This window comes from Papaver somniferum, unplaced genomic scaffold (assembly GCF_003573695.1).
Source record: "Papaver somniferum cultivar HN1 unplaced genomic scaffold, ASM357369v1 unplaced-scaffold_76, whole genome shotgun sequence".
Lineage (NCBI taxonomy): Eukaryota > Viridiplantae > Streptophyta > Magnoliopsida > Ranunculales > Papaveraceae > Papaver > Papaver somniferum.
The window spans coordinates 1,300,597-1,326,766 of NW_020650526.1; the positions used below are offsets into that span (position 1 = coordinate 1,300,597).

Sequence of the window (26,170 nt, forward strand, 5' to 3'; positions counted from 1 at the left end):
CCTGCAAGCCCTGAACTGAACCACCTGCTGTTGCTGTTGCTGCTGCTGGTGCTTAGCCAACTGGGCTGCCAACTGGGCTGCCAACTGAAGCTGCCAACTGGGCTGCCAACTGAAGCTGTCAACTGGGCTCGCCTATTTCTGTTGCTGGGCTGTGCAATAAAGAAACAAAAGCCCAACTGGGCTGTAAGCTGCAGAAGGAGAGGAAATTGAACCAAGCCCAACTGGGCCTTGAGTGTTGAAGCCAAAGCTTAGGATGATCCAAAGCCCAACTGGGCTTTTGCAACCTAACTGAGCAGCTGGGCTGTGCTTTATAGGTAAGCCTAAACCCATTAAGAGAACCCAACCTGTGGGCTTCCATTTTTAATTTGTGGGCTTGTAATAATTTTTGTTTTTCTTTATTTTTTATTTTGGGCTTGTAATAATTTTTCTTTTTCTTCTTTTTCTTTCTTTTATGGGTTTGTAATTATTATTGTTGTTTTTATTTTCTTTTATGGGTTGTGCTAATTTATGATAGGATAATTTAAAAAAAAAAAAAAAATTCTTGCTCCCAGATTTTAAAACCAAATTTTATTTTGCTCCCACATTAACAACCAAAATTTTTTCTTTTTCCCATCAAAACCAAATGTCTCCCGCCAAAACCAAATTTTTCCAAAAAGTCCAATCCCTTAAAAACCAAATTTTGAGCTTTGTAAACTCTTTACTTAGCCTTTGAGCCCAATCATGTCTAGATCTTTTTCTACAGTTGGGGAATACAACGAATCCCTTAGAGAACTTGCGTGTGGACAAACTTCACGTTATGAACCTCCCATAGACCATGATGTCAATAGTCATAGGAATTATTATGGACATTTTCAAAGTCCCAAGCCTCAATACATGAACCCTAATGACTATTCACACATGCATCATTCGCCACAACGTGAAAATGAACATTTTGCTAATACCTCCCTCACACAATCATCTCTTGTGGATCAATTAGAAGCTCGAATCGCAGCTTTAGAAATGCAATCACATGAGGAATCTGTCACATCTAATTTTCTTAGGCAACCTGAAATCTATGCATGTCCCGCATGTGGTAGTTTAGACCACCCTGTTGAGAATTGTCATATTTTGCATAATTTTAGGCAATCTAGAGAAAATCCAAGGTATGAAATGCCCATAAATTGTGAGAATGGTAGTCATTGGGACCATAATCAATCCTTTGAGGGTTGCGATCAATCTTTTATAAACCCTAATGACCATGCACACATGTACCAATCACCACAATTTGAACATGAAGAATTTTGTACTCCCATGAATTTAGACTCCACCACAGAAGCTTTCAAACTCAGTGAGCAAAACTTCGATAGATCTACATCACGAATTCAGGCATATTTAGATCAAATTTTGCTTCACCTACAAAAGGAGGAAATTCATGAGGAAATGTATGTTGTCCCTAATGAAGTGTCTAGTCCCATTCATGTAAATGATGTTGAATATGAACCTAATTTAGAGGAACATGAATCGACTAATGACACCACCACTTTTAATGAGGACCAATATGCATGCTACCATGATGATGATTATGATGATATGTTAGAAGAACATGAAAATATTGTGGAACCTGTTGGTTCAATAACATATGGCTTCTCGCCCTCGACCTTCATGAATGTTGTTTTTTCTAATACTCATTGTAATTCATATGATTTTGATATTGACATGGGATTCGTACAATTATTCTGTGAAGATGAGCATGACATAGGAATAGTTGAATCTTCTGTAGACACTAATATGCATGAAAATATATTTGATGTGTCTGATTCTCTACCTAGGTCACATTGTGATATTTCTCCTGATTTGCCGATGCATGAGAATAAATTTGTTGATGATGTTGATGACTCTGATTGTGATCTTGCCAATTTGTTTGATGATTGTGAGCATGATGTGACATGTGTAGATGATTTAGGAGATTTTGATTTGATTAATAATGACGCACCTATTCTCCTACCTAAGTCACAATCTGATGGCCTTCCACCCAACCTAGATTTGGTTTGTACCCATATTGTCAAACCGATTTTTCTGAAAATTCCTAATCTAGGATTGGAACTGTGTGCTTCCCAAGTCCTCTTGGACTATTTTGCTTCAAAATATAACACTTTTAAAGAGCCACAGTTGGAATGCATTTCTTTGCCCATCCCGAAAACAGTCCATTATGAGTTAGACCTTTTGAATCCTGAACCCCTAAAATTAAAAGATTTTGTGCTTAAAAGTAAACCTGTTGAACAATTTAGGTTTAGGGGTGATTCATTTGGTTTTTCACTCTCACTCCCATTTCAGTCCAATTTTAGTGTTTTGAAACTGTCTATGTTTCAACACTTTGTCTTTTGGGTTGATCCTCAACTCTTTAGATTGTTAGTGTATGGTGAATTTTTTGTATATAATCCAGTAGATAAAAAATTTTAAAACTCTTTTGTTTCTTTTGTACATATTTTTGCTAATCCACTATGATCTCGGCTGACATACGTTGGATTTTTACCTTGAATAACGGAGTTTTAATCTTGCTTTCGCGGAAATCGGGTATTCTATCTCCTTTTACTCTACTCAGCATGATCCTCTTCATATGTTGCATTATAATTTTGTTATCTTTTGAAACATTGAGGACAATGTTTAGTTTAGGAGGGTGTAAAAAAAAAAAAAAAAAAAAAAATCAAGTACTTATCAATTCCATCATCTCTTGTTCCAAAAATAAAAGAGAGTAGTCAATGTAAATAAGAGTCATGTAAATAGTCATTTTGTTGTTTCATTGTAATAAGCAAGGAGGGTGTATGCCATTGATGTACAACGCGAGTAATTGTGAAATACCTCCAACTCATTCACAATTCTCGTAAAGTCCGGACAGCTAGCTATATTTCGACCTTGGTTCTTAGCCTGAGAAACTATCTCTTGGTGATTAGTAGTCATAACTTCAGATCTTTCTTTACACATGTGTAGATACACTTTACACTCTTATCACATGTCTTTTTTTGTTATCAGTGCTAGGATTGTGCCTTTGACAGCTAGATTGACATCTCCATTTTGCTGTGAGCTTAAACTGTTTTGCACATGTCACATTTGATGGAATCTGAGCTTATATTTTGACCTAGAACTTTGTAGGTACGTTCTAAGCAAACCTTCACGAGACTTCACTCGTCCACTAGGGACACTTAGTGGTTTAAAAGGCTTAGTGCATACGCTAAATGCATTCGAGAGACCAGCGACAGTGGTATAGGTAGGATTTCCTTAGTTTTGTTTTACTTGAGGACAAGTAAAATTCAGGTTTGGGGGTATTTGATGAGTCCTAAAAAGTACATATTTCTATATCTTTTTGTTGGCATTTAACTCATCTTTTGTGCATTAATTCTACATTTTATCCCATATTCTGTATTTTCTTTGTTTTCAAGAATAAATATTTTTCTTACTTAATTTTGCATTTTTAGGTAATAAATAAAGTCTGGATGACTTGCGGAGCGGAAAAGAGCTGAATAGTAGTGAAAAGCCGGAAGAAATTACGCAAGGAAGCCGCAAAGAATGGTGCGCACAAGACCAAAAAGCTAGGAATGGGCTCAAGAAGGAAGAATTGTTCTTAAAGAAGATATGGGCTTGGCATACCCAAGGCCCAAAAACCTTACCCAAACCCATTTTCTATATCCATACCCGCCTCCATTCTCAGCCGTTAGATTGGATCCATCTCATCATCCAATGGTCGCTTCTTCATCGTGCATCAAAATCTGAAGTCCCTGCAAAACACCATAGTGCCTAAATTCCAAGCCTTCATATTAGATCACATTTAGATCCTACGGTCGCTTCTTTGCCTGTGCATCAAATCTCGATACTTCCGCTTAACACTACAACACCTAACTCCATCTGGTGTCGTTAATTTTGTTGTATTGTATAATCCAACGGTCTCTGCAGGATCCACTTCATCTCACCGTCAGATTGATCTTTCATCTCCACATCCCACGGTCGAGATTCGCCAAACATCAAAAATCCTTATCCTCGCTCAACACCCTAGCACCTAAGTTTATATCCCACAAAACAAACACGCCCTAGCCATCGAACCCACCTTCTTCTTCTCCCTTCTTCCCTCTGCAGAGAACAACTCTGCCATCACCTTCTGCCATCGCCATCATCCCTACCAGCCATTACAACCACACTACATCAAATACAACCAAAACCCATCCTTCCCCCATCATCCTATGCTACCTATTTCACTGATTTCACACTCCCTCTCTCTGTTAGGGTTTTGAAATCGATGAACTAGGTTGATAGGCAGAGGAAGCTCGAGCTGGAGCGTAGCAGCATGGAAGACATGAAGAGGAGCAGGAAGAAGAGCAGCAGGAGTATGGGTAAGAATTGTCATGTCAATTTCTTTAATTTCAAAAACCCTAATCACTGTTTTGGGAATTTGGGGGAAAGTGTAACCCTAATTCGAATTGTATAAATAGGAGCTGTGAGGGTGCTGTTGAGGTTATGCCTGGGCTAGCCAGAGCTTCATCCAAGGGGCCTGGAATAGCCAGTGCTTCCAAGTTCTTTACAGTTCATGTTTTGAAGTCAGTTAATTTCAATTTCAAATGTTAATTATGTTTATCATGTTTTAATTTCATGTGCTAGGGTTTAGATGAAACTCTTGATTTTATGTTAAGATAGTTAGTAATTTGTCATTGTTCTTGTAGTGCTACAACTGAGTTAGGACTGCTAGTAGCCATTTGAACAAGCAAACCTGTGATCAGCTGTGCTGTAGAAAGACAGCTGATGCTAGGGGTAAGTAAGTGATAATGGTTAAAAATTCAGTACATTAGAAGGATTGAGCCCAAATGCTTTAGAGTTGATAGATTAAGTGGTTGTGCAAGCAAACCTGTGATCAGCTGTGCTGTAGAAAGACAGCTGATGCTAGGGGTATGCTAGTAAAATTAGTTGATAAATCATCCATTACAATCTTCCCTGAGATGAAACAAGAACATGATTGATTAGGATCTGCCTTAGTTTAGGATCAAGAAGTGGATTCAAAGACCCTAGTGCCTTCATTCTTTACTTCACTGCCTTTGGCTCATTGCCATTGTAACTGTCACTATCTCACTGCCTGTCACTAGCTCAGACTATCTAGGAAACTTCAATAGCCCCCTCCAAGTCCCTGTGGACAAACCCTTTCTTCCCATCACTAGCTACAACTGACCCTGTGCACTTGCAGGTCAGTTTGTAGGTTGTTTTCAAAACCCACCACCCCCCTCAACGACTAGGACTACACTGACGGAGTGGCACGGAAGCCACGGACGCACACTGGCGGGGACACTTGAGTGGTTACGGAAACCACAGACGCATACTGGCGGGAATACTGAGTGGTACGAAAACCACTGACACACGAGCAGTGTTGAGAGGGGCCTGGCTCTGATACCATGTTAGGAATCTTCGGGCCTAACTAACCTCGAAAACCGGCTTGCAAGGTTAGGATTGCCCAAGGCTTATTAAGCATGGGACCTAGGTTGCCCTAGACGATGTGGTACTATTTTAACAACTAGCAGCTGTAAAGACGGTGTAGAAGAGAAGACATGAGGCTGGTTTGAAGAATGGTTAGAGAGTTGGTTTCTATGGTTTCTTCAATGGTGTTCTCGGGTATGTCTTGTTAACTTTTTGGTCTTTTATTGGGTTTCGGAAAGAGCATGTAATGGTCTTTGATTTAATGGAAGTTTTTCCGGTGGTGTTGGCCGTGGATGTAGCCTGTAAAGGTGAACCACGTATATCTTGTGTTTTGTTTGTGTTTATTTATCTTCTGTCTCTATTTCTTATTATTCTCTCACGTTTGGTTTCAAATCACCAATTGCCCTTTGTGATCCTGTGATTCCGTTGCGCTCGGGGTGCTAATTTGCCCAACAATTGGTATCAGAGCTAAGGGCGGGCTGGTGTGATTTAACCTGGAATTGAACGATGGTTTATTGTTCGGGTGGAGAGATACGTTTTTGAAGATAATATTTCAACAGGTGTTTACACAAAGATGGGTTTGTGATGTGGTTTACAAATCAGAGGTTCAACTTGGTAGAAGTGTATGTTCTTTGTTTCAGTTTTATGATGTAGTATGGGATGCCGAATAAGGATGAATGAGGTGAAATACATATATACTTCTTGAAGAGTGTTAGTAACCATACACTATAAAAAAACAAAAAAAATGGGTTACAATGTTTGAAGAAAGGATGGGACTGTGAGGTCTCATGTAGAAACAATTCAGCAAACACTTCGAAGTTATGCACGAGATGTTATAGATTTATGTTCTTAAGTCTATGTTAAAGTATTCTTGATGGCTTGCATGTAATATCAAGAATGTGCCCGATCTCGGAAGCATGTACCACGGCAATATGGGCATTCACACGATATATATTTTGAGCGAGTATGTTGGGCGTGATGCTGGTAAAAGTATGTCAGATGGTGATGGCTTTGTGAATCGCTTAAAGGATAAAGCATGTTAATCACAGTGAAAAAAATATGATGGGTTGTTTCAGATACACGGTAATCATGACATGTGCTGGAGTATGATATTGAATTTAATTCTTCCTTTCTGGATTAGAGCTCAATCTGTAATTAGCTTACTGGTTAGGTGGAGCTAATGGTGATTCTTCTGGATGGTTCTCTTGGCGATCAATGATGGAGTCTGTGCTAGGATTCGTTGATGGTGATTAAAGATTTTCATGGTGTTTGTGAGACATGGCCAATTTCATAGGTGTTCTTCATAAAGAAGATGGTTTGAAGACTTTTATCAACGTCATGGTGTTTTGGTCAAAGAGATGGTTCTATGAAAATGGAAGTTCGGGTTTGAGCTTCAAACGTAATTCTTTCGGTATATAGAGATAGTATGACCGGATGGAGGTGATTGTTTGTTTGATCGTCTCATGCTTAAAAGCATGATCCGAGGTGGAGAATTGTAGGTTTAGCCGGTGGTCAAGGGTTTGACTTTGGGTTAAACTCTATCTTGAGAAAACTTATTCCTAAAGTTTAGGAGCTTAAGAACCAAGTTAGGAAACCTTGTTCCTAAAGTTAAGGTTTCTTAAGGGCTAAGTTTGTGTTCTCTATATAAAGGATTAGAATTAGAGGTGTAGAGATAATCCAACCTAGAAGAGTGGTAAATCCTTGTGCTTAGGATTTTGGTCTCTTTGTTAGGGAGGATCGTGCGCTACCGTGAAGGTCAATATCGGTGTAAGAGAAAAACTTGTAGAGAGAGGATTTTGGTGTTATAGTGTTTAGGGTTTGAGGTTTTGTCCTAAACCAAGTTTCTAGTGTTTCCATGTTTCTCCTCTGTTACTAGCAACTGTGAAGACGGTGTAGAAGAGAAGACATGAGGCTGGTTTGAAGAATGGATAGAGAGTTGGTTTCTATGGTTTCTTCAATGGTTCTCGGGTATGTCTTGTTAACTCTTTGGTATTGTCTTGGGTTGCGTAAAGAGCACGTAATGGTCTTTGATTTAATGGAAGTTTTTCTGGTGGTGTTGGCTGTGGATGTAGCCTGTAAAGGTGAACCACGTATATCTTGTGTTGCGGTTGTGTTTATTTATTTTCTTCTCCCACGTTTGGTTTCAAATCACCAATTATCCTTTGTGATCCTGTGATTCCGCTGCATTCGGGGTGCTAATTTTCCCAACAATGAGTACGATACCTCTAGTTGGCAATTAAGAGGGTCTGATAATTGGTCGCAAGGTGGCTAATGGGTTTAGGATTGAGTTGGTAGGGTCTCACCTCAAACGAAATAGAAACTGTCAAGGAGACGTATAGATATGCTTAATTCTTAATGGGTGCGGCCAAGACTCCCATTCATAGGGCGGGCGACGAGTAGGAATCCGTCCTACTAGGTAAGGTATTACCAGTGACGATGATGACGAATTAGTAGCATCAACTGAAATCTTACCTTTTTTTTCTTGTTTGAGAATGCATTTTTGATATATAGGATTCAAAACTAGTCATAAAAATGACCAAACTTGTGGTATAAAAATCCCATTCAAATGTTGGGATCCATTAAAACTCCATCGTAAACAAAATTGATACAAAAATTTCAAATTTTAAAAATTTGATACAAAAATCCCAAATTTAAATGTTGGTTTCATCAAATTTGGGATTTTTGTGTTAATTTTGTTTTGATGGGATTTTTGTGTTACTTTTATCTTCATGGGTTTTTTGTGGAAGGATGGTGACACCTCTGGGGTTATAACTCGCGGACCGGATAGGATTATAGTATTACTTTAGGATATTAAAGAGCACTGTCTTCATAAAAGAAAAAAATCAAGACCTATCAAACTAGGAAGAAATGCTGCCAAACTTTTAATTCATCTCTCCAATATTTGGCTAGAATAATGTATTTGTCTACCAACTGGTATATATTAAGGTTATCCAATGAGCTACTGGGTATACGAAATTGTTATACACTAGATTTTTACACCAAATTCCGCAAACCACTATGCATGTGTAAATATATTACTACCTAGTACTCAACTTTACCATTAAAGCTCTGCTATACCATGTCCAGTAGCTTATAAGGTTCAACAAAAAATAATGTTGGACAATATTATTATTATCTCCAAAAGGAGGTCTACATTTATCGGCAAGATACAAAAACAGGAAAAATAGTCAAAGAACCATAGTGTTCAAAGACGTATTGTAATTCGAAAAAGAAATAAATACAAAGGTATATGCAACTATATTGTTTCAACAATCATTCGAATTATATCTACTTTGCAGTCTTAATCTTCTGAAACAACAGCTAAATCTGAAGGTGGCTGGTTGTAATACTGTTGAACAACCAAAACGGAAGCTGTTGTGGAAAGATCTGGTGAAACTAATAAACTTCCTATCGTACCAAGTTCTGGACAATCCCCACTTCCGCTTAGAAGAGGTTGCACAACACCAGTTTGCATGCGACCAACTAAATATAGACTGCATTTACTGAATTCTTGAACAACAGCCACAACTTCCGCAGAATTTCTAAGCAATCTCTTCTCGTATTTTAGGGAAGGGTTCTGGGGTATCTGCATTTCGAACTCAGTTAGGACTTTCTCATCGAGTAAGCGACTTTCAGTATTACTTCCCTCGTTCATTTCAATCACAGCAATCTCTCCACCGGATTCAAGCTGCATTGTGATGTGGATGACTGTTAATTTGATACCTGGATGCTCAGCCATGCGAACACCATAAGCAAGCGCTTCACGGTCGTCACGGCCCCCAAAGAATATAACAGTAATGGAAGAAGAAACATTACTTGCAGACACTTGAGAGGCCCCACCAAGGCTACGGTCGACAAGGATACCTACAGAGCACGGTGCATTTTGGAGAACCTTGTGATTTACCCACCGAAAATCTGTACGTGTATTTTCCAGGGCCCCATCTACTCTTTGGTGCTTGTGAAATGGGAGGATAATCATTGCTGCTTTCTTACTTTCGGCACTAGCACAGATATCCTCGTGCATATTCGACAGACCAGAGATGGATGTCATTGGTCTGATAGAGACATGACTCAACTGATGGAAAGTATCAAAGGCGACGACAATGTGGTCTGAGTCTTTCCTCCCTTTATTCCAAAATGGTAATCCATTTTGCCGTGCCTTGTGTACCATGAGAATTGCAGACGATCTCTCAGAGAGTTCTGTTAAGTGCAATGCATAAACACATAAACCTTCCTGTCTTCCACTGCCACGAGACGCCTCAATGAGATTTATCATTGTAGGGATATTCTTTGTACTATGGAAGCATGCCAAGATCCGAAGCTGGGTACTGACGTCTATGGTCTCTATCGTTCTATTCTTGTAGTCATCTCCCATCAGGCCTGCCCTTTTCGATGGTTTATATATAATCATAACGATAGGTGTTGTGATGAAGGTTGTGAACAGAGCCATCAGAACCATGATGGCAAAAGTTTGATCATTCAACACCTGCAACAAAAGTTCGACATATTACTTACCAACAATAAAACAAATGCTGGTAAAGTCCGAGAAGAATTCATGATTTGGCAAACAAGGAAAAACTGTTAACTAGTTCTTAACATATACTGCATGCACAACTGACTAGCTAGAGAGAATATGGATGGCTTTACCTTTCGGTCTTTGCCAATGTTAAGGACGATGAGTTCCACCAAACCTTTACTGTTCATGAGAACGCCCAAAGTAATAGATTCACGCCAAGGGACCTTACAAGCACGGGAAACCCCAATAACACCAACAAGCTTCCCAAAACAAGCTGTGAATATAACCAAGACAAGAAGACCCCAAGATTGAATCCCTTGAATAGTGGCCACATTAGTTTTCAAACCACTTGAAGCAAAATACAACGGAAGGAAAAGGCCAGATACCAAATCTTCAACCTTTTCAACTAGAGAGACACCTAATGGCCCTTCTTTTGGCACAAGAATTCCAAGGACAAACGCACCAAAGAGAGCATGGATGCCAATAACGTCGGTCAAAAATGCAGCTGCAAGAACAGCGCCCAAGGTGGCACAAATGTAAGTTTCTCCAACAGGTTCACCTTCATGGGTACGTTTAGCCATCCATGCAAAGAGTGGTCGGAATATGACAATTGCTCCTGCAACAAATCCACAGCCACAGAAAAGAACCCAAAGTGCCACAATCGGGGAGTGACCTGAGCTAGAAAGAGCAACAGCAAGGGCAAGTAGGATCCAGGCAGTCACGTCGTCAACTGCAGCAGCTGACATAGCCATCCTACCTACATCCGTCGTGAGGAGTTTGAGCTCCGCTAGAATACGGGCTAAGACAGGGAAGGCAGTAATTGAAAAGGCTACGCCCATAAATATGAAAAACGGTAGACCGTCAACGTCTTTTGATATTGTATTCTTAAGGACAAATGATGTTCCAATTCCTAAAGCAAATGGTACCGAAATTCCAGCAAGAGATATACTGAGAATTCGTTTTCCAGTCCGAGACAGAGATTTTGGGTCCATTTCTAAACCAACTAAGAACATAAAGAAGATGAGACCGATGTTGGCTAAAGTATCTAACACTGTAAGGCTTCGTTTAGGAAAAACTGCATCCAGGTATGTCTTATTACGACCTAGAGCTGAAGGCCCGAGCAATATACCACCCTACAAGGTTCATGGAAATAACAGCTTAAGCAAGCTTGAAGAATGATGACAACTTATACATACATATAACAAGATGAGAAAAAAAAAACAAATTGAAAAGAAATATAGCAGTAAAAGAACTTACAATGATCTCAGCAACCACACGAGGCTGCTTTAGGGGCCTTAAAAGATAAGCAATAAACCGAGTAAGAACAAGCACAAGGCATATCTGCATGATGAGAAGAGGAACCGCAAAATCTAGCGGACTGTCCCCTTGGAAAGCTCCATTAGATGTTGCCTTCATTGGAGGCGGACAAACAGGTTTGGTAGCATTAGACGCCATTCAATCACTATAATTTCAGATCACTTGCGCCTAGATCATTCACCAGAAAGCACCACGTATTAAATGGCAACTCAAATATAAAGTATGAATGTAATTAAAGGTTCATTTTTCCGCTACATATATACACACTAATCTTCTACAGTAAACCCCATTTTACTTTCGTGTTCAAGACATGGTTTTGAAATCTTTTGCCCATTTTATATTGCCACTTTCATCATTTATCAAAATTTATGCTTCAACATTTTTTATTTTTTTCTTAAATTTAATTTGCCATCTGGCTATCACAACAAGTCAACTTTAGCACTAGCAAATTCCATTTTTTGCGTCATGACTGATGGTTCATCATGTTCATCCTCGAAACAAAATTAAGAACCAAGTTTTTTTCTTGCCTAATTCATTCATTGTTTCAAACAAAGAGTACGACCTAAAAACTGAATGCACCGATGAAACTATTTTATGCGTCAGATCTCACATTTTCAGCTCAAAATATAACTTTCCCGAAGTTTTATTTGTATCTTGCATTAAAAGAGAAAGCATTGCAACTAGAAAATTGCACAAGAACAATTATCACCATTTGCAGTAACAACAAAAGCATTAGTATTAAAAAGAAAGCATGGCAACCAAAGATTATAAAGAAGAGACGATTCATATTTCAGTAATACAACATATTTAAAGATTGATGAAGCAAGAATGTTACCTTAAAATGGAGTGTCTGATGCCTTCGACCGAAATCCGATAAACAGAAGAAAATGTATATAAGAAGAACCTACAGAGTGTCTGAAGAGTCACCTTTTATGGGAGCTAGGACTTCTAGCAGTGTTTGAAAACCAAACTCAATGTCTTTTCCTTTTTGTGTGTAAAGATTCAAGAGAATCTAACACCATTTATAAAAGGCATTTCGTTGGATCGGATAAGAAAAATAAGATTAATAAAATCTCCCATTAGGCCATTACAGTCTTCTCTGGCGAACGTGAATCCCGACTAAAATAAAAAAGAGGAAAAATGAAAAAAGTCTTCTCTGCAAACAAACTGTGACTTTTAATCTTAGTTCCCGAGTTACAATCCTGACCGTGACGATGCATCAAACCTTCATTTTTTGGGAACACTTGTTTTTTATTTTTAATCAGCAAACTAGATACGACCGGCGTCTAGGTATGAATGCATTCGCTGGGAAAACGGAACAGCAAGTTTAGAATATGTGGATGGCTTATAAGAGAAAAAAAAAGCAACGAAAAAATAATGATAGTAATTTATCCTACAACTTAATTTAATGTGCAAACAATCTATGACTTTTAATTCCGTGGAACCCACTCCCACCCTCCAAAACGATTTGTGGAATGAAAATAGAGAGAAAATTATCCAACATAGGGTGTATCTAACACTTTCCTCCTGGGTTTGCTGAACTCATCCCACAGTACTATGCTCCTCCTTTGCCAGCTTTCCTTTAACAGAGTGTGAACAAGGATGCTGATAAAGATTTCTTTAGTCTTCATTCCCCTGCATAAGGTACTCCAAGTGTCATACATGTAGATTCTCCGTCACATGGATTGTGATTTGTGAACATGTTTGTACCCTAATATTTGGTTCTAATTTAGACACAAATCTGCCTATTATTTTAAAACGAAGGAAGTATCAAAAATACAAGTCATGCTTATCTGGTAACTGGGTTGAACCCTAAACTGATACGTATAAATACATGAGTTCATAATCCTGAAAGGTATGCAATTTTCTCTACACAATCTCCTGTGAAAAACTCTAGCTAATTTAAGCATCGTAGGATTTTTTGCTGGTACCCCTCCCAAAACTCTTCGTTTGAAGAGAAAGGTTGCAGTTTGATTAACAATTTAATCATCATCAAATTCGTGTTTGAGGCACTTTTACTGTACAAACAAAACCCTACCCGGCCGCTAGGTTTACTATCCAAAAATGTGAAAGGTTGAATAATTCACCGACACACACCAATTTCATAAATACATGTACAGTTCATGAAATTTGACAACAGAAGTAAGTTGCAATAACACACAGGGAAAAAAAAACATAAAACTTTTAAGAAAACATCCAACCGCATATGGTGATAGCGAGGGTTGCTTAGTTCCTGTAGTTGAGAATCAACAACTACTTGGAGTCTAAATCTTCTGGATAAACAACAGCTAAATCTGAAGGTGGCTGGTTGTAATATTGTTGAACAACTAAAACCGAAGCCGTTGTTGAAAGATCTGGTGAAACTAATAAGTTTCCAATTGGACCAAGTTCTGGACAATCGCTCCTTCCATTTAGCACATGTTGCGCAACACCAGTTGGCATGCGACCAACTAAAAATAGACTGCATTTACTGAATTCCTGAACAACAGCTAAAACTTCCTCAGAATTGCTAAGCAATCTCTTCTCATATTTTAGGGAAGGGTTCTGGGAGATCTTCTTTTCGAACTCAGACAAGACTTTCTCATCGAATAAATGGCTTTCAACAGGACTTTCCCCGCTCATTTCAATAACAGCAATATCTCCACTGGATTCAAGCTGCATTGTGATGTGGATGACTGCTAATTTGATACCTGGATGCTCGGCCGTGCGAATAGCATAAGCAAGTGCCTCACGGTCGTCACGACCCCCAAAGAATATAACAGTAATGGAAGAAGAAACATCACTTGCAGATACTTGAGAGACCCCTCCAAGGCTACGGTCAACGAGGATTCCTACCGAGCATGGTGCATTTTGAAGAACCTTGTGGTTTACCCACCGAAGATCTGTTCGTGTAGTTTCAAGGGCCCCATCTATCCTTTGGTGCTTGTGAAATGGGAGGATAATAATTGCAGCTTTCTTTCTTTCAGCACTAGTACAGATATCCTCATGCATACTCGACATTGCAGAAATGGATGTCAATGGTCTTACAGAGACATGACTCAACTGCTCGAAAGTCTGAAAGGCGACGACAATTTGGTCTGAGTCTTTTCTCCCCTTATTCCAAAATGGTAATCCATCTTTTCGGGCCTTGTGTACCAGTAGAATTGCAGATGATCTCTCTGACAATTCTGTTAAGTGCAATGCATAAACACATAAACCTTCTGGTCTTCCACTACCTCGAGAGGCCTCGATGAGATTTATCATTGTTGGGATATTCTTGGTACTATGAAAGCATGCCAAAATCCGAAACTGGGAACTACCATCTATGCTCTCTATTGTTTTGTTCTTGTAATCAGCCTCCGCCAGGCCTACCCTTTTTGATGGTTTATAAATAATCATAACTATAGGCGTTGTGATGAAGGTTGTGAAAAGAGCCATCAAAACCATGATGGCAAAAGTTTGATCGTTCAAAACCTGCAACAAAGGAAGGCAACTCTATGATCTCTGGTTTGACATATTTGCGGACAACAAAAAAAACAAACAAACAATACTGACTAGAAAAAGTACGCATGCATGGTTTTACCTTTCGGTCTTTACCAATGTTAAGGACGATGAGTTCCACCAAACCTTTACTGTTCATAAGAACACCCAAAGTAAACGACTCACGCCAAGGGACCTTACAAGCACGGGACACCCCGACAACGCCAACAAGTTTCCCGAAGCAAGCTGTGAATATGACCAAGACAAGAAGACCCCATGATTGAAGCCCTTTAATTGTGGCCACGTTAGTTTTCAAACCACTTGAAGCAAAATACAACGGAAGGAAGAGGCCAGATACCAAATCTTCAACCTTTTCAACAAGCGCTATACCTAACGGCCCTTCTTTTGGCACAAGAACTCCAAGGACAAAGGCACCAAAGAGAGCATGGATACCAATAAGGTCGGTCATAAATGCAGCTGCAAGAACAGCACCTAAGGTGGCGCAAATGTAAGTTTCTCCAACAGGTTCACCTTCTTGGGTTCGTTTAGCCATCCATTCAAAGAGTGGTCGGAATATGAGAACTGCTCCCACAACAAATCCACAGCCACATAAAAGAACCCAAAGAGCAACAATCGGGGAATGACCTGAGCCAGAAAGAGCAACAGCTATAGCAAGCAGGATCCAGGCAGTCACGTCGTCTACTGCAGCAGCCGACATAGCCATCCTGCCAACATCCGTTGTGAGGAGTTTGAGCTCGGCAAGAATACGGGCCAAGACAGGGAAGGCAGTAATTGAATAGGCTACACCCATGAATACAATAAATGCCAGACCGTCAACATCTTTCGATATTGTATTCCGAAGGACAAAAGATGTCCCAATTCCTAAAGCAAATGGTACGGTAATTCCAGCAAGAGAAATACTGAGTATTCGTTTTCCAGTCTTAGAAAGGGACTTTGGGTCCATTTCTAAACCAACTAAGAATAAAAAGAAGATGAGACCGATGTTGGCTAAAGTGTCTAAAACTGTAAGGCTTCGTTTAGGAAAAACTTTATCCAGGTATGTCTTGTTACGACCTAGAGCTGAAGGCCCGAGCAATATACCACCCTACAAGGTTCAAGAAAATAACAGCTTAAGCTAGTTTGAAGTAGGATGGTAACTTATACATAAAACAAGATACTAAAAAATAAAATTGAAATGAAACATAGCAGTAACAAAACTTACAATGATCTCAGCAATCACGCGAGGCTGTTTTAGTGGCTTTAGAAGATAAGCTAGAAACCGAGTGAGAACAAGCACAAGGCATATCTGCAAGATGAGAAGAGGAACCGCAAAATCTAGTGGACTGTCCCCTTGGAATGCTCCATTAGATGTTGCCTTCATTGGAGGCGGACAAACAATTTTGGTAGCATTTGACGCCATTGAATCCCGCAAATTTTTCAGATCACTAGTGCCTAAATCATCAACCAGAATTAAGTCCCAAATCAAATATATATATATATACTCTGGGTGTAATAAACGTTAATTCAGTGAACTTTAATAACGGGGGCAGTTTATTAGATACGAAAGAGGTCATTTTTTTTTGAAGCATATTAATCCTGGTGTATTAATAAGGGATAACAATTCTCATCAAAATAAAATAAGGGATAACAGTTCTCATAAAATTTATAGATGATATGCAGTGATGAAACCTCACCCCAGCTAGGGAACAAAATTCAGAAAAATATTTTTTTATTTTTTATAATTCCATAATCCATTTCCTTTCTAAAATTCAACTTTTCAACAAAATTTATTCAATAATCCATTTCCTTTCTAAAATTCAACTTTTCAATAAAATTTTAATTTATTATTTTATTTTTTTCAGATTATTATACTAGTAATTATTTTTATTACTAAGAGAAAATCATTCTAAGCGTAGTGCTTTCTAGAGAGCCCTTAAACTTGAGAAAAACTAGGTACAGCCCTTATATGAAAAAGAAAGTGTGAGTGATAGGAAATTAAACCTAATTAATCTACTTAGTATCCCAAGTTGCCAATCTCAAAATTTTAGAGAAAATTTTACCTAAGTCATCACAGGGGTATGAGAATCCCTATGTTCATCATCAGGATTAAAGATTAGAAAAACGAACTAAAAAAACCCGATTTTCTAAACTCAAGAAATTAAAATTTAATGGAGTTTGATCTCCTTTAATACAGTATAAGTTATATTTATAACCACCTGATTTCCTTCCTGCTATGTTGGGTCTTCTTGAATCACTAGTGGTAACTTGAAATTATTCAGTTTCCCCCAATGTCTCATAAAATTTCTTGAATATTGGGGCCTGGGGTTGCATCTATAGTTCTTCCAAAAAAGAAAAATAATGCTGGCGTTGAATCAAAGACAAGAACATGAATTACACAATATAGTTGATTTGATTGCAGCAATACTAATAGCAGCCTCTAGCGCCCATCTTGCAGTCTAGTGTTAGTGCAGCGTGCATACAAAGTTGATCTCTAGGAATGTATATATACAATTATATCATCAAAAAGAATAAAAATATGTACAATTATTTTTTGACACCATGTATATACAATTATGAACTACTGAGCTACGAAGAATTTAGAAAGAAAACCAAAACCTTTGCTTCCAATTTTATTTTGCATGACTTATCTAAATTTGTACATGCAGTTAACAAAGTCATCTTGCATGTCATTTAGCACGGTGGAGATTGTTACCTTAAAAAAGATCTGCTAAATGATTTCTTCGTGATAAATTAATGGAGCTTGCTGATCTCTTGGATGCAGTCTGATAAACAGAAGAAAATTCTATATAAGAAGAACAGACAGAGTCCGAAGAATCAGAACTGGGGGACTTGTGGCGGTTTTGAACACCAAACTGTGTTTGATGTCGGTGTGTGCAAAGATTCAAGAGAATCTAAACCTATTTATAAAATTTCATTGTATCGGGCCTACGAAAAGTCGTTGTTTTGCGTATCCCAAACAGCTTGATCATGTAGAACTAATCTTAAATTTTTTTTTCTCAACCAATGCTTCCTAGTGGTAGCTTGGTGTCGTAGAATTAACTTTAAAAGTTCATTAATTTATTTATTTTCTCAACTTGAGGCTAACTAGTAGGTTGAGAATCCACAAATAATTTTAACAGTTTATTGATATTGATATATTTTTCTCAACCAATGGTTACTAGTAACCTGATCTCGTAAAACTAATAATTATAGTTTTTTAATATTTTATTTCTCAACATCTATTAATTATTGTTACTTGTGATATTTTTCCTTAACTGGGGAAGGTCTTATCTGGACCGCTGATGTTGATCTATATGAAACAAGAACAAATAAATTATGCTGGTTAAGATGCAAGAGAATCTAGCCCCATTTATGCAGTGTAATTCATTGCACAGGACATACAGAAAAGTCGTCGTTTTTGCATATCCCCATTTATGCAAGAGAATCTAACCCCATATTTATACAAATCATACATAGTGTTTGTGCCTCCAAGGTCTAGGAATTTACTGGACAAAATGCCCTTTCACATGACCTTTTCAAAAGAACTTAAGGAAGACATCAGATTGCTGTAACTACAACTTGAATTAAGAGAATAAACCACATTTTTAAAATCGACTGCTTTAATTGAATGATTGGGTTTATGGTGCTTCAAAGGTTCAATTTACCCAAGAACTATAGTGAAAGGAAATATTGAAATACAAAGAAAACATGAAATGATTTAACGCGAAAAAGAAAAAAAAAAAAAAAAACCTTTCCGCCATTTGTCGAGGATCACTTTTGCGCTAAATTAACAGAAAAGTGTTGCAGTTCAAAAAAAAAATGATCTATTCGTTAACACTAGTTCTCTCCCCTAGCATGTGCTCGCAGTTGAACTAGTAGTGAGATTGAAGCATTGAATGGTTCACCGCTAATAAAACTACCTTTTCACTGAATGGTTCAGCGCTGGGCGATTTATTTTTAGATCTGACGGTTGAGCACTCCCATTGGACTTAAGAGGTAGTCCTAGCTGACGTGGACTGCTAATTTAGCTGCTAGATTAGCAACCGTAGGACTAAGCCTAAATCATTCATCTCAAAAGAGAATATGAGGATAGAGAAAGATCCATTTGGTTACGTATGACTGTGTATGAGAAAGACCTAGGAAATTACCGGGTTTATGGTTACGTATCAAATCCTATATATAAGGACATAAAAATAAAAGGACTTAGACCGTATTTTGTTGCTCACTTGCCTGCTTTGTAAACGATTTATCGCTTTATCAAGATTTGAGTTTAAATTAAAATCTAAGGAAGTAGGGGACTCATTTTTGTCTGCCTTGGCAAAGAAGCGCTAAATCGTTTCATGCTTCGTTCTTCAACCCAAAAAACCATAAGACTCGGACCTTATTCAAGGTGATATGGGTTTTGATTTGAAGGTTGATTTGAACAATTATAGCACTTTGCACTAACGGATTTGAATCCTAGGCCTTTAGTTGTTCTTTTATTTCACATTAATCCAGGGGTACCTCTATCTATTGAACATCAAACTCTATCTATTTATTCAAAGTTTACGTGGGCACAAAGATTCAGGAGAATCTTATCCAACTTATATATCCCAGACAAGGATCGCCTACGCTTTTCTCATTAGCATATCTCAGGTAGTAGTCTATGCAGGTAAAATGGTTAAATTAACAACTATTGTACAACTAATATTAACAGTATTTTAATAGTTGGCACGGTTAGACATAGGACAGATGCATTTATGATTTATAGGCCAAAAGGTTGAAGTTAAAGTGAAGGAGCAAGTAAGCCTTAATTCTTTACCAACAAGCCGAACTAAAATCCTACTTCTTCCAAAACAAAAATAAACCCCTGATTTTTCTAAAACTTGTCCACAATAAGCTTTGAACTGAAATAAGAATTTGATTTTGCCAAAAAATAATTAAAAATATGAGAGATGATTTCAATTTGTACCGGAGTCGATGTAAAATTGTATGGATTTTCTGAATTTGCATTCATAATTCATAGAGACTGAGGTTTTGCATCATCTGATAAAATTGATATCATTTCTCATGTTTTTAATTGTTGTTTGCATTCTCCAATACAATGATTGGTTGTTATCTTGTGTATAGATGCACAAAAAAAAAACAATCTTATAACACTTGATAAGATACTCTATAATAAACTATACATTATTATTTATTTATTGGTTTAGGGATTTGATTTATTCAATTATTTTGTAATACAAATAATAATTGTTTGTACTTTTGTAGGTTATGTTGAATAATTATAAAGATTGCATGATTCTAGTAGATTTTATTAACAAGAAATGTACAACCATTTGTTGGGAAGCCGAATACACAATGTTAGAAGTTGGAAAAAATTTTGGAACAATTCCCCATGCGCGAGTAAGCTACATAAGCAGAAACCATAATTCAGCAGCGGATATCTAGCAAAAAAAATTCAGAATCAAAATCTTCAACATATATCATCCACCTGCAGAAAAAGTAAAATCAAATATTTTTTATCCAATATTTTCAATAAAATAAATTGTAAACTTATTATACTACATTGCTTGATTTATGGAACTTAACATTTGCATCAAAAAGAAATAGAATTAACATTTGCTTTATTACTTAACACTACTTGTCATAAGTTTTACTTGATTGATTCGTAGATGATGGTGTACCATAAGCCTATAATTTGTATTCATACAATACTCATATTTTTCCTCAACTATCTATATTATTATAATATCGCGGTGTTGGGGCTGGCAGTGGGGCCAGTCCAACTAGCTGAGTTCGGGTAGGGATTGGATTTGGCTTTGGCGTATCAAAATAAATAAATAATATAATGATCGAGCTATCTTTGTACCGAAAACTTGTGGGTTTGAATTTCAAACTTTTAAGATCCATTTATGTGAGTAATAAGTTATTAAAAGCCAATTGTCACTCCCATTTAGGAGGCTATTAATTGTTTATTCTCTTACCGATTATATTGGCAATTAACTAATGATCACATCTAAATATCAAATGTAAGTTGATGGATAATGAAGAGATAGAGTTTTGGAAAACAAAAATGTTACTACAGTGGAACTTTCATATAAAAACACTCTATAAATGAATAAATTATATATGAATAATTTTGGTCCCAGCTTGGTTTATTCTTTGTGAAAATTATACCTCTATATAATATATAAGTATAATCTCTCCATATGAGTATTTTTACCTAGTCCCAAGGTTATTCTTATATAGAGTTTCTACTATATTATTTACCATCCATCCACTTACATTTAGTGGTATAGAATTTAAGCCATGAACTCTAAATCAGGGAACAAAAAAGATAAAAAATTTGTGAATTATAAATCTACTAAAAGGATTAATTCGAAAGATTAACCAAAACAGATGCAAAAGAAGTAGAGACATCTATATGGAGTTTGATGAACCATCACCTTTTATATTAGACTTATCTACCGGTGGTTTGGACTGAATACATAATGGAGGAGTATTATCCCAATCTAGATTACAAAGATAGTTTTTTTTTCCTATTTGGCGAAATTATTAGCCACACCATTACCTGATGATCTATCAACAAAAAAGAAGTCTAGAAAATTTGGACAAGAATAAGATGTTCTTCTCGCCTCATCTAGAATAGTTTTATTTTTTTTCTTATGAAAGATTCATCTAGAATAGCTTGGCATTGCCATGAAACAACTATCACCTTCCCTTGTTGAGTATCTGTTAAGCTTTTATATTCACCTTCTATGTTGAATTTGTTCATCTTCCTCTCCCATTTAGCTGCTTGAAGTAATCTTAGAGCTTCTGTCTCCTCTGGATTTGCTGCTGCAACATGACCTGTTTTTGCTGTCTCAAAAGTTCCTTCCTTAAAATTTGATGTCCTATATGTCTCAAATATTTCTGCATTGTTCCTTAAAATTAATGCAAAACCAGCATTTAGGTCCTTAAGTATCTAGGTTGCTGCATCAACAATAAGCTTTCCTGATCCAAGAAAGTCGTTGTATTTAGAATGTGGAGATAAGAAAATATGAAAATACTACGTCTATCTTATAGACAAGTAAAAACTTTAATTTTGTCTAAATAAAGCAGACAGAAAAAATATATAACTTTTGTTAAATCTCTGCTTAGTAGATATTTTTTTTCTTCTTTTTTTGTGCTAACAATTGTCGGTTAGTTTTCGTGTTTTGAGGGAACACAAAATCATTTAGTCGAAGATCATCAAAAAAAAAAAAAAGCCACTCAAACTCAAAGTCCAGCTCAATGGATTTTTTCTAAATCTCGTTAATTTTCAGTATATGGAACAATAATTGAATTACATCAGTCTTCTATGTTTACAATTAACCAGTTGGGCCGAGGGAATTCCCAAAGCAATATCCTTTGTAAGATGTGAGTCAGACATTTTCCTTGTAAATTTGTTTATGTTTCCAATTTGTCATCCTTCCACTTTGGTAAATAGAGTACGCAGTTGTGTTTGATTTCACACGTCTGATTAATACCCCCATGACTTATTGGCGCACTTTTCTGATAGAAATTATATTAGCGCGTACCGAGAGTCACACCAACGTTACATCCTCAATTGCTATATACTCCTTGATTTTTCATCTGTTTCAACGTCTGCCTCCGTGAGTAGATGGAGATTACTCGTTGGAAAAGTTCAGACAATATCTTATTTCGGACTAAGTTAAGATACATTTTCTAAGCTTTGAATAAGACAATTTATTATCTCTGGAATTATTTAAGGGGACCATGTTCAAACATTACATCCTTCCCACACATTAGATTAAGAAACAGCAAATGAATACCTTAGCCAGCCATACATCCATGAGCAATTTGATAGAGACCTAGTTATAGATCATTTAAACTAGTCCTACCCTTTACCTCTTCAAAGTGTATTCACTGATAGCTAAATTATAAGCTCAGGACCACACATGGTTTTGCTTTGTCAGCATTGGACCGATTTTATTTTCGGTATGAAGTAAGTTTCAATCTAAATAATGGGAATTAAAAATTTAAAAAGTTCATGACCAGATATTTAAGCTCTCCACCATTAGAGGTAAGGGAGCGAATGCTGACAATAATTTTCTTATTTTCCAAAATCTCATGTTTTAATAGATCTATGCTTGTTTTTGTAGATATTTTAGCTAATTAAATTAGCAAGAAAAATCATGTAAATCAGGAATTGCAGAAAATAAACATCCTCATGACTCCCTCTCGGAATTTTTTTTTGAATTCGCACATTGATAGCCGTCAGATGATGAAAATACGAGATCATCAAACCATGAACTTAACCACGGTTATACACCCAAGTTTTTGAAACATACGCTAAATCTTTCTTGAGCGTTTCATGTATCTCATACAGTATTTCGCACCCAATTCTTCGTTTGGCGCTAGAGGGATACTACATAACCTCGTATAGATTTCTCTAGATCTATCACGGTAGAGCGGGCTGCTGCTAACACTAAAACTGCTGGTAACACGCCAGTATTTGAGTGTATGAATTTTTTCTCATATTTGTTGAAGTAATGTAAGGGGTGGATAAGATAGGTTGAAGTAGGGTCATCGTCAAACATAGGGACCGGCGTATAGCAGATGTCCCATCGTAGTGATCCACAGTGTAGGTACACAAAATAGGCTCGCCACTTGGCCACACAGGAAAACACGAAATATGACTGAAGAATCTCACTCAAAGATCCCGGTCAGTGACTTGTCAAATCAAATGTCAGAGTTATCTCGCCACCAATTAATAACACGAAGCACGAAGAGGAAGCATCCTAAAACGAAGTATCTCGCATAAGGAATCTAAAACACAAACGAATCAAATTGGAGTACCCAACAAGACACCATCCACGAAATAAAGGTTGGGGACATAAGGTTACTTGCCTGAAAAGATAATTGGCGAAGTCAGTAAATTATGGAGCAAGAAAAGAGACAACTGTCCCGACAAACACCCAAAGTTGTCAGTGAAAGAAAGGGGAAAACTTTATGGAAAATGATCTGGGCGAAGTATAAAGCATCTCTACGAGATCCAAAAGAAGTAAAATGAGTTGTACGCCATTAGGGTCGATTTGTCTATAAATAGGGGTCCTTGGGCAATGTATGGAAGGTCGGATTCTTGGGAGAGGGGAGAGCTTTGCTTAGAGTGAGAAATTAGGGTTTCCTTGTATTCAAGAACTTGTATTTTTCACTACTTGGAGTGGTTAATCAATAAAGAATTTCTGATCCAAACTTGGATCTGTTTCATTTCTTATTTGGGTGTGCTACTGGATTTTCAGTAGTTACATTTTTGCGTCCATAAACAGGGACTTGGATTGAGGATTTATCCTCATCTAAGAGTTAGAGAAAGCTTGAAATTATTTTAAATCGTAGAAGTTAGAGATTTTAGCGAGTTGTTTTAAAATTAGGGTTTTGTAGATCTTAAACGATTCATCCGAAATAAAGATTAGAAATCTAGGAGAGGGAGTAATCTTTGGGTGTTGCATCGTAGGCGGAAGTAGATTTAGAGATATCGAACCAAGGATCAGTTGATGGCCAAAACACCATATCGAGCGAGGCACTTGATAGGGACAAGAAGAAGCAAACATTTGGAAGCGAAGAGAAGAGGAAGAATGGAAAGGGGAGAAACATCGGTTGCAGGGGAAAGACAAGGCGTGAACCGACGATGGAATAATCATACCGGTAAAGATGACTTTAGGGAAGGCTCGATACACACTTCTGACACGGACACCGCTGCAGAGGAAGAAATGACCCATGAAGAGTTGGAAGAAAACATTGATGAAGAACACATGACGTTGGAGCAGCTAAGGGAGGCACTTCGCCTTGAACGGGAACGGGACAAGGATCTAACGGAGCAGCATGCTCGACTGATGAGGAAAAATGCTATGTTGGCACTACAAAATCGACAACTTAACGAGGAAGCAGCGGCTGATGCCATGGACTCGGAAGGAAACACGATATCATTTAGAGAAGAAGATACACGACAGAGGAAGTACGCCTGCGAGGACGACGGAGGAGAGCGACGAAGGAGACAACAAAGAGAAATCAGTGAAGAAAGAGATCTGAGAAGGACGTTGGACGAAACGAGATGGGAAGATCAAAGACGAAGGTATGAGGAAGAAAGAAGAAACGAAAACGAGAGGAGGCGAGAAGAGGAAAGGCAACACGATGTAAACCAAAGACACGAGGAAGCAATCAGGCATGGGGGAGGAAGGTTTAGCGTGATGAGAGGCGACCATCGCAAAGGAAATGGAGGAAACCTGAATCAAGAGGTTTTGAATAAGTTACGAGATATGAGGTCACTGATAAACAATTCTCAAAGAGGTGGCAGGGTGCAGTTGGCAGAGGCGATAGAGGAGGCAGACAAATCTCCATTCACCTATGAGATAATGTATGCGGACATTCCTGAGAAGTGCGTGCTACCGACATTTTCAAGCATATTCAGCGGATCGGAAAGTGTTGTGCAACACTTGAAGAAGTATACTATATCATTGATGCAGTGGGGACGAAACGAAGCGGTACTCTGTAAATATTTCCCGACGATCTTGGATAGCGAAGCGTTGGCATGGTTCGATGGACTGCCAAAAAGGTCGATTTCGTCATTTAAAGACCTACAGAGAATATTCCTGACAACATACATAAGTAACAACATGTTGAGTCCGGGAATTGAGACCTTGTTTAACCTAAGGAGAAGACCAACGGAAAGTTTGCGAGGACTAGTAACGAGATGGAGGACAGTGTGTAGCGAACTCGCAGGACGAGTCGATGAGAAAATTTTTATTCTAGCCTTCGTGAACGCCTTATTCCCAATCGACCTGTTGTACACCCAAATATTCATAATCCGGAACTCCTTGACAATGAATGAATTAAGGGAGTACCAAGAGGAATATATAGCGTTGGAAGAGAATCTGAGGCAAGTCAGCGAAGTAACACCAACTCCGACAAAGGAAAGAAATTCAAGGCTATTACCAAGAACAGTACATCTTGTGGAGGATGATCCGAAATATGAGAAAGGGGAACCTTCAACCCCAGTTCTGGCGAAACTTGTAGCCGTGTCAAGCGGAGACCACGAGTGGATCGATCAACATAGGTATGAGGAGTCAAGACGAAGGAATTATGAGCCCCGAAGCCATAGCACAGGATATCAGCACAGAAACAATCAAGGACCTAGGTTTGGAGAGCGAAGACCAAATGCACCGGCCTTTGAAGAAGTAAATCTTCCTAGACTCAATACAACTGTGGAGAAGGTATGTGAAGTGATAGTGCTGATAGAAGAGATTCCTCCCCCACCAAATATGGGAAGAGAACCACCTTCGAGTACTAGGAGTCATGAATTTTGCAGGTATCATCGGTTTCATGGACATCACACGAATGACTGCCGAAACATCCGAAGGATTATACTTCGTCTAGTGGAACAGGGAAAGCTCGCTCATCTTCTGGAGAGATATGTACACCCCCCCC

General features: G+C 37.9%; 2 protein-coding genes across 5 annotated transcripts; both read right to left on the reverse strand.

Moving 5' to 3' along the window:
* Positions 1-8,542: 8,542 nt before the first annotated feature.
* Positions 8,543-12,259, reverse strand: LOC113344469 (cation/H(+) antiporter 18-like). Its single transcript, XM_026588440.1, has 4 exons — positions 12,099-12,259; positions 11,204-11,431; positions 10,078-11,079; positions 8,543-9,916 (listed from the first exon to the last, which is right to left on the reverse strand). The coding sequence occupies exons 2-4, from the start codon at positions 11,399-11,401 to the stop codon at positions 8,732-8,734; spliced, it is 2,385 nt and encodes a 794-aa protein (XP_026444225.1). The 5' UTR covers positions 11,402-11,431; positions 12,099-12,259; the 3' UTR covers positions 8,543-8,731.
* Positions 12,260-13,328: 1,069 nt separating this feature from the next.
* Positions 13,329-17,709, reverse strand: LOC113344317 (cation/H(+) antiporter 18-like). 4 transcript variants are annotated; one of them, XM_026588321.1, is made up of 5 exons: positions 17,436-17,709; positions 16,939-17,061; positions 15,945-16,174; positions 14,826-15,827; positions 13,329-14,716 (listed from the first exon to the last, which is right to left on the reverse strand). In XM_026588321.1, exons 3-5 carry the CDS (start codon positions 16,140-16,142, stop codon positions 13,517-13,519), a joined length of 2,400 nt encoding a protein of 799 aa, XP_026444106.1. In that variant the 5' UTR covers positions 16,143-16,174; positions 16,939-17,061; positions 17,436-17,709; the 3' UTR covers positions 13,329-13,516. The 4 variants fall into 4 exon arrangements, with proteins under 4 accessions (XP_026444106.1, XP_026444105.1, XP_026444104.1 ...); XM_026588320.1 differs by having other exon boundaries at positions 16,939-17,083; XM_026588319.1 differs by having other exon boundaries at positions 16,939-17,213.
* Between the last annotated feature and the right edge of the window lie 8,461 nt (positions 17,710-26,170).

What these genes read in the sequence shown, in the direction of transcription:
- LOC113344469 (XM_026588440.1), bottom strand. Translation starts at nt 11,401, where the DNA reads ATGGCGTCTAATGCTACCAAACCTGTTTGTCCGCCTCCAATGAAGGCA. An exon ending in GTGTGGTTGCTGAGATCATT is followed by an intron (nt 11,080 to 11,203) that starts GTAAGTTCTTTT and finishes TGAACCTTGTAG; the next exon opens with GGTGGTATATTGCTCGGGCC. An exon ending in ACATTGGCAAAGACCGAAAG is followed by an intron (nt 9,917 to 10,077) that starts GTAAAGCCATCC and finishes CTTTTGTTGCAG; the next exon opens with GTGTTGAATGATCAAACTTT.
- LOC113344317 (XM_026588321.1), bottom strand. Translation starts at nt 16,142, where the DNA reads ATGGCGTCAAATGCTACCAAAATTGTTTGTCCGCCTCCAATGAAGGCA. An exon ending in GCGTGATTGCTGAGATCATT is followed by an intron (nt 15,828 to 15,944) that starts GTAAGTTTTGTT and finishes TGAACCTTGTAG; the next exon opens with GGTGGTATATTGCTCGGGCC. An exon ending in ACATTGGTAAAGACCGAAAG is followed by an intron (nt 14,717 to 14,825) that starts GTAAAACCATGC and finishes CCTTTGTTGCAG; the next exon opens with GTTTTGAACGATCAAACTTT.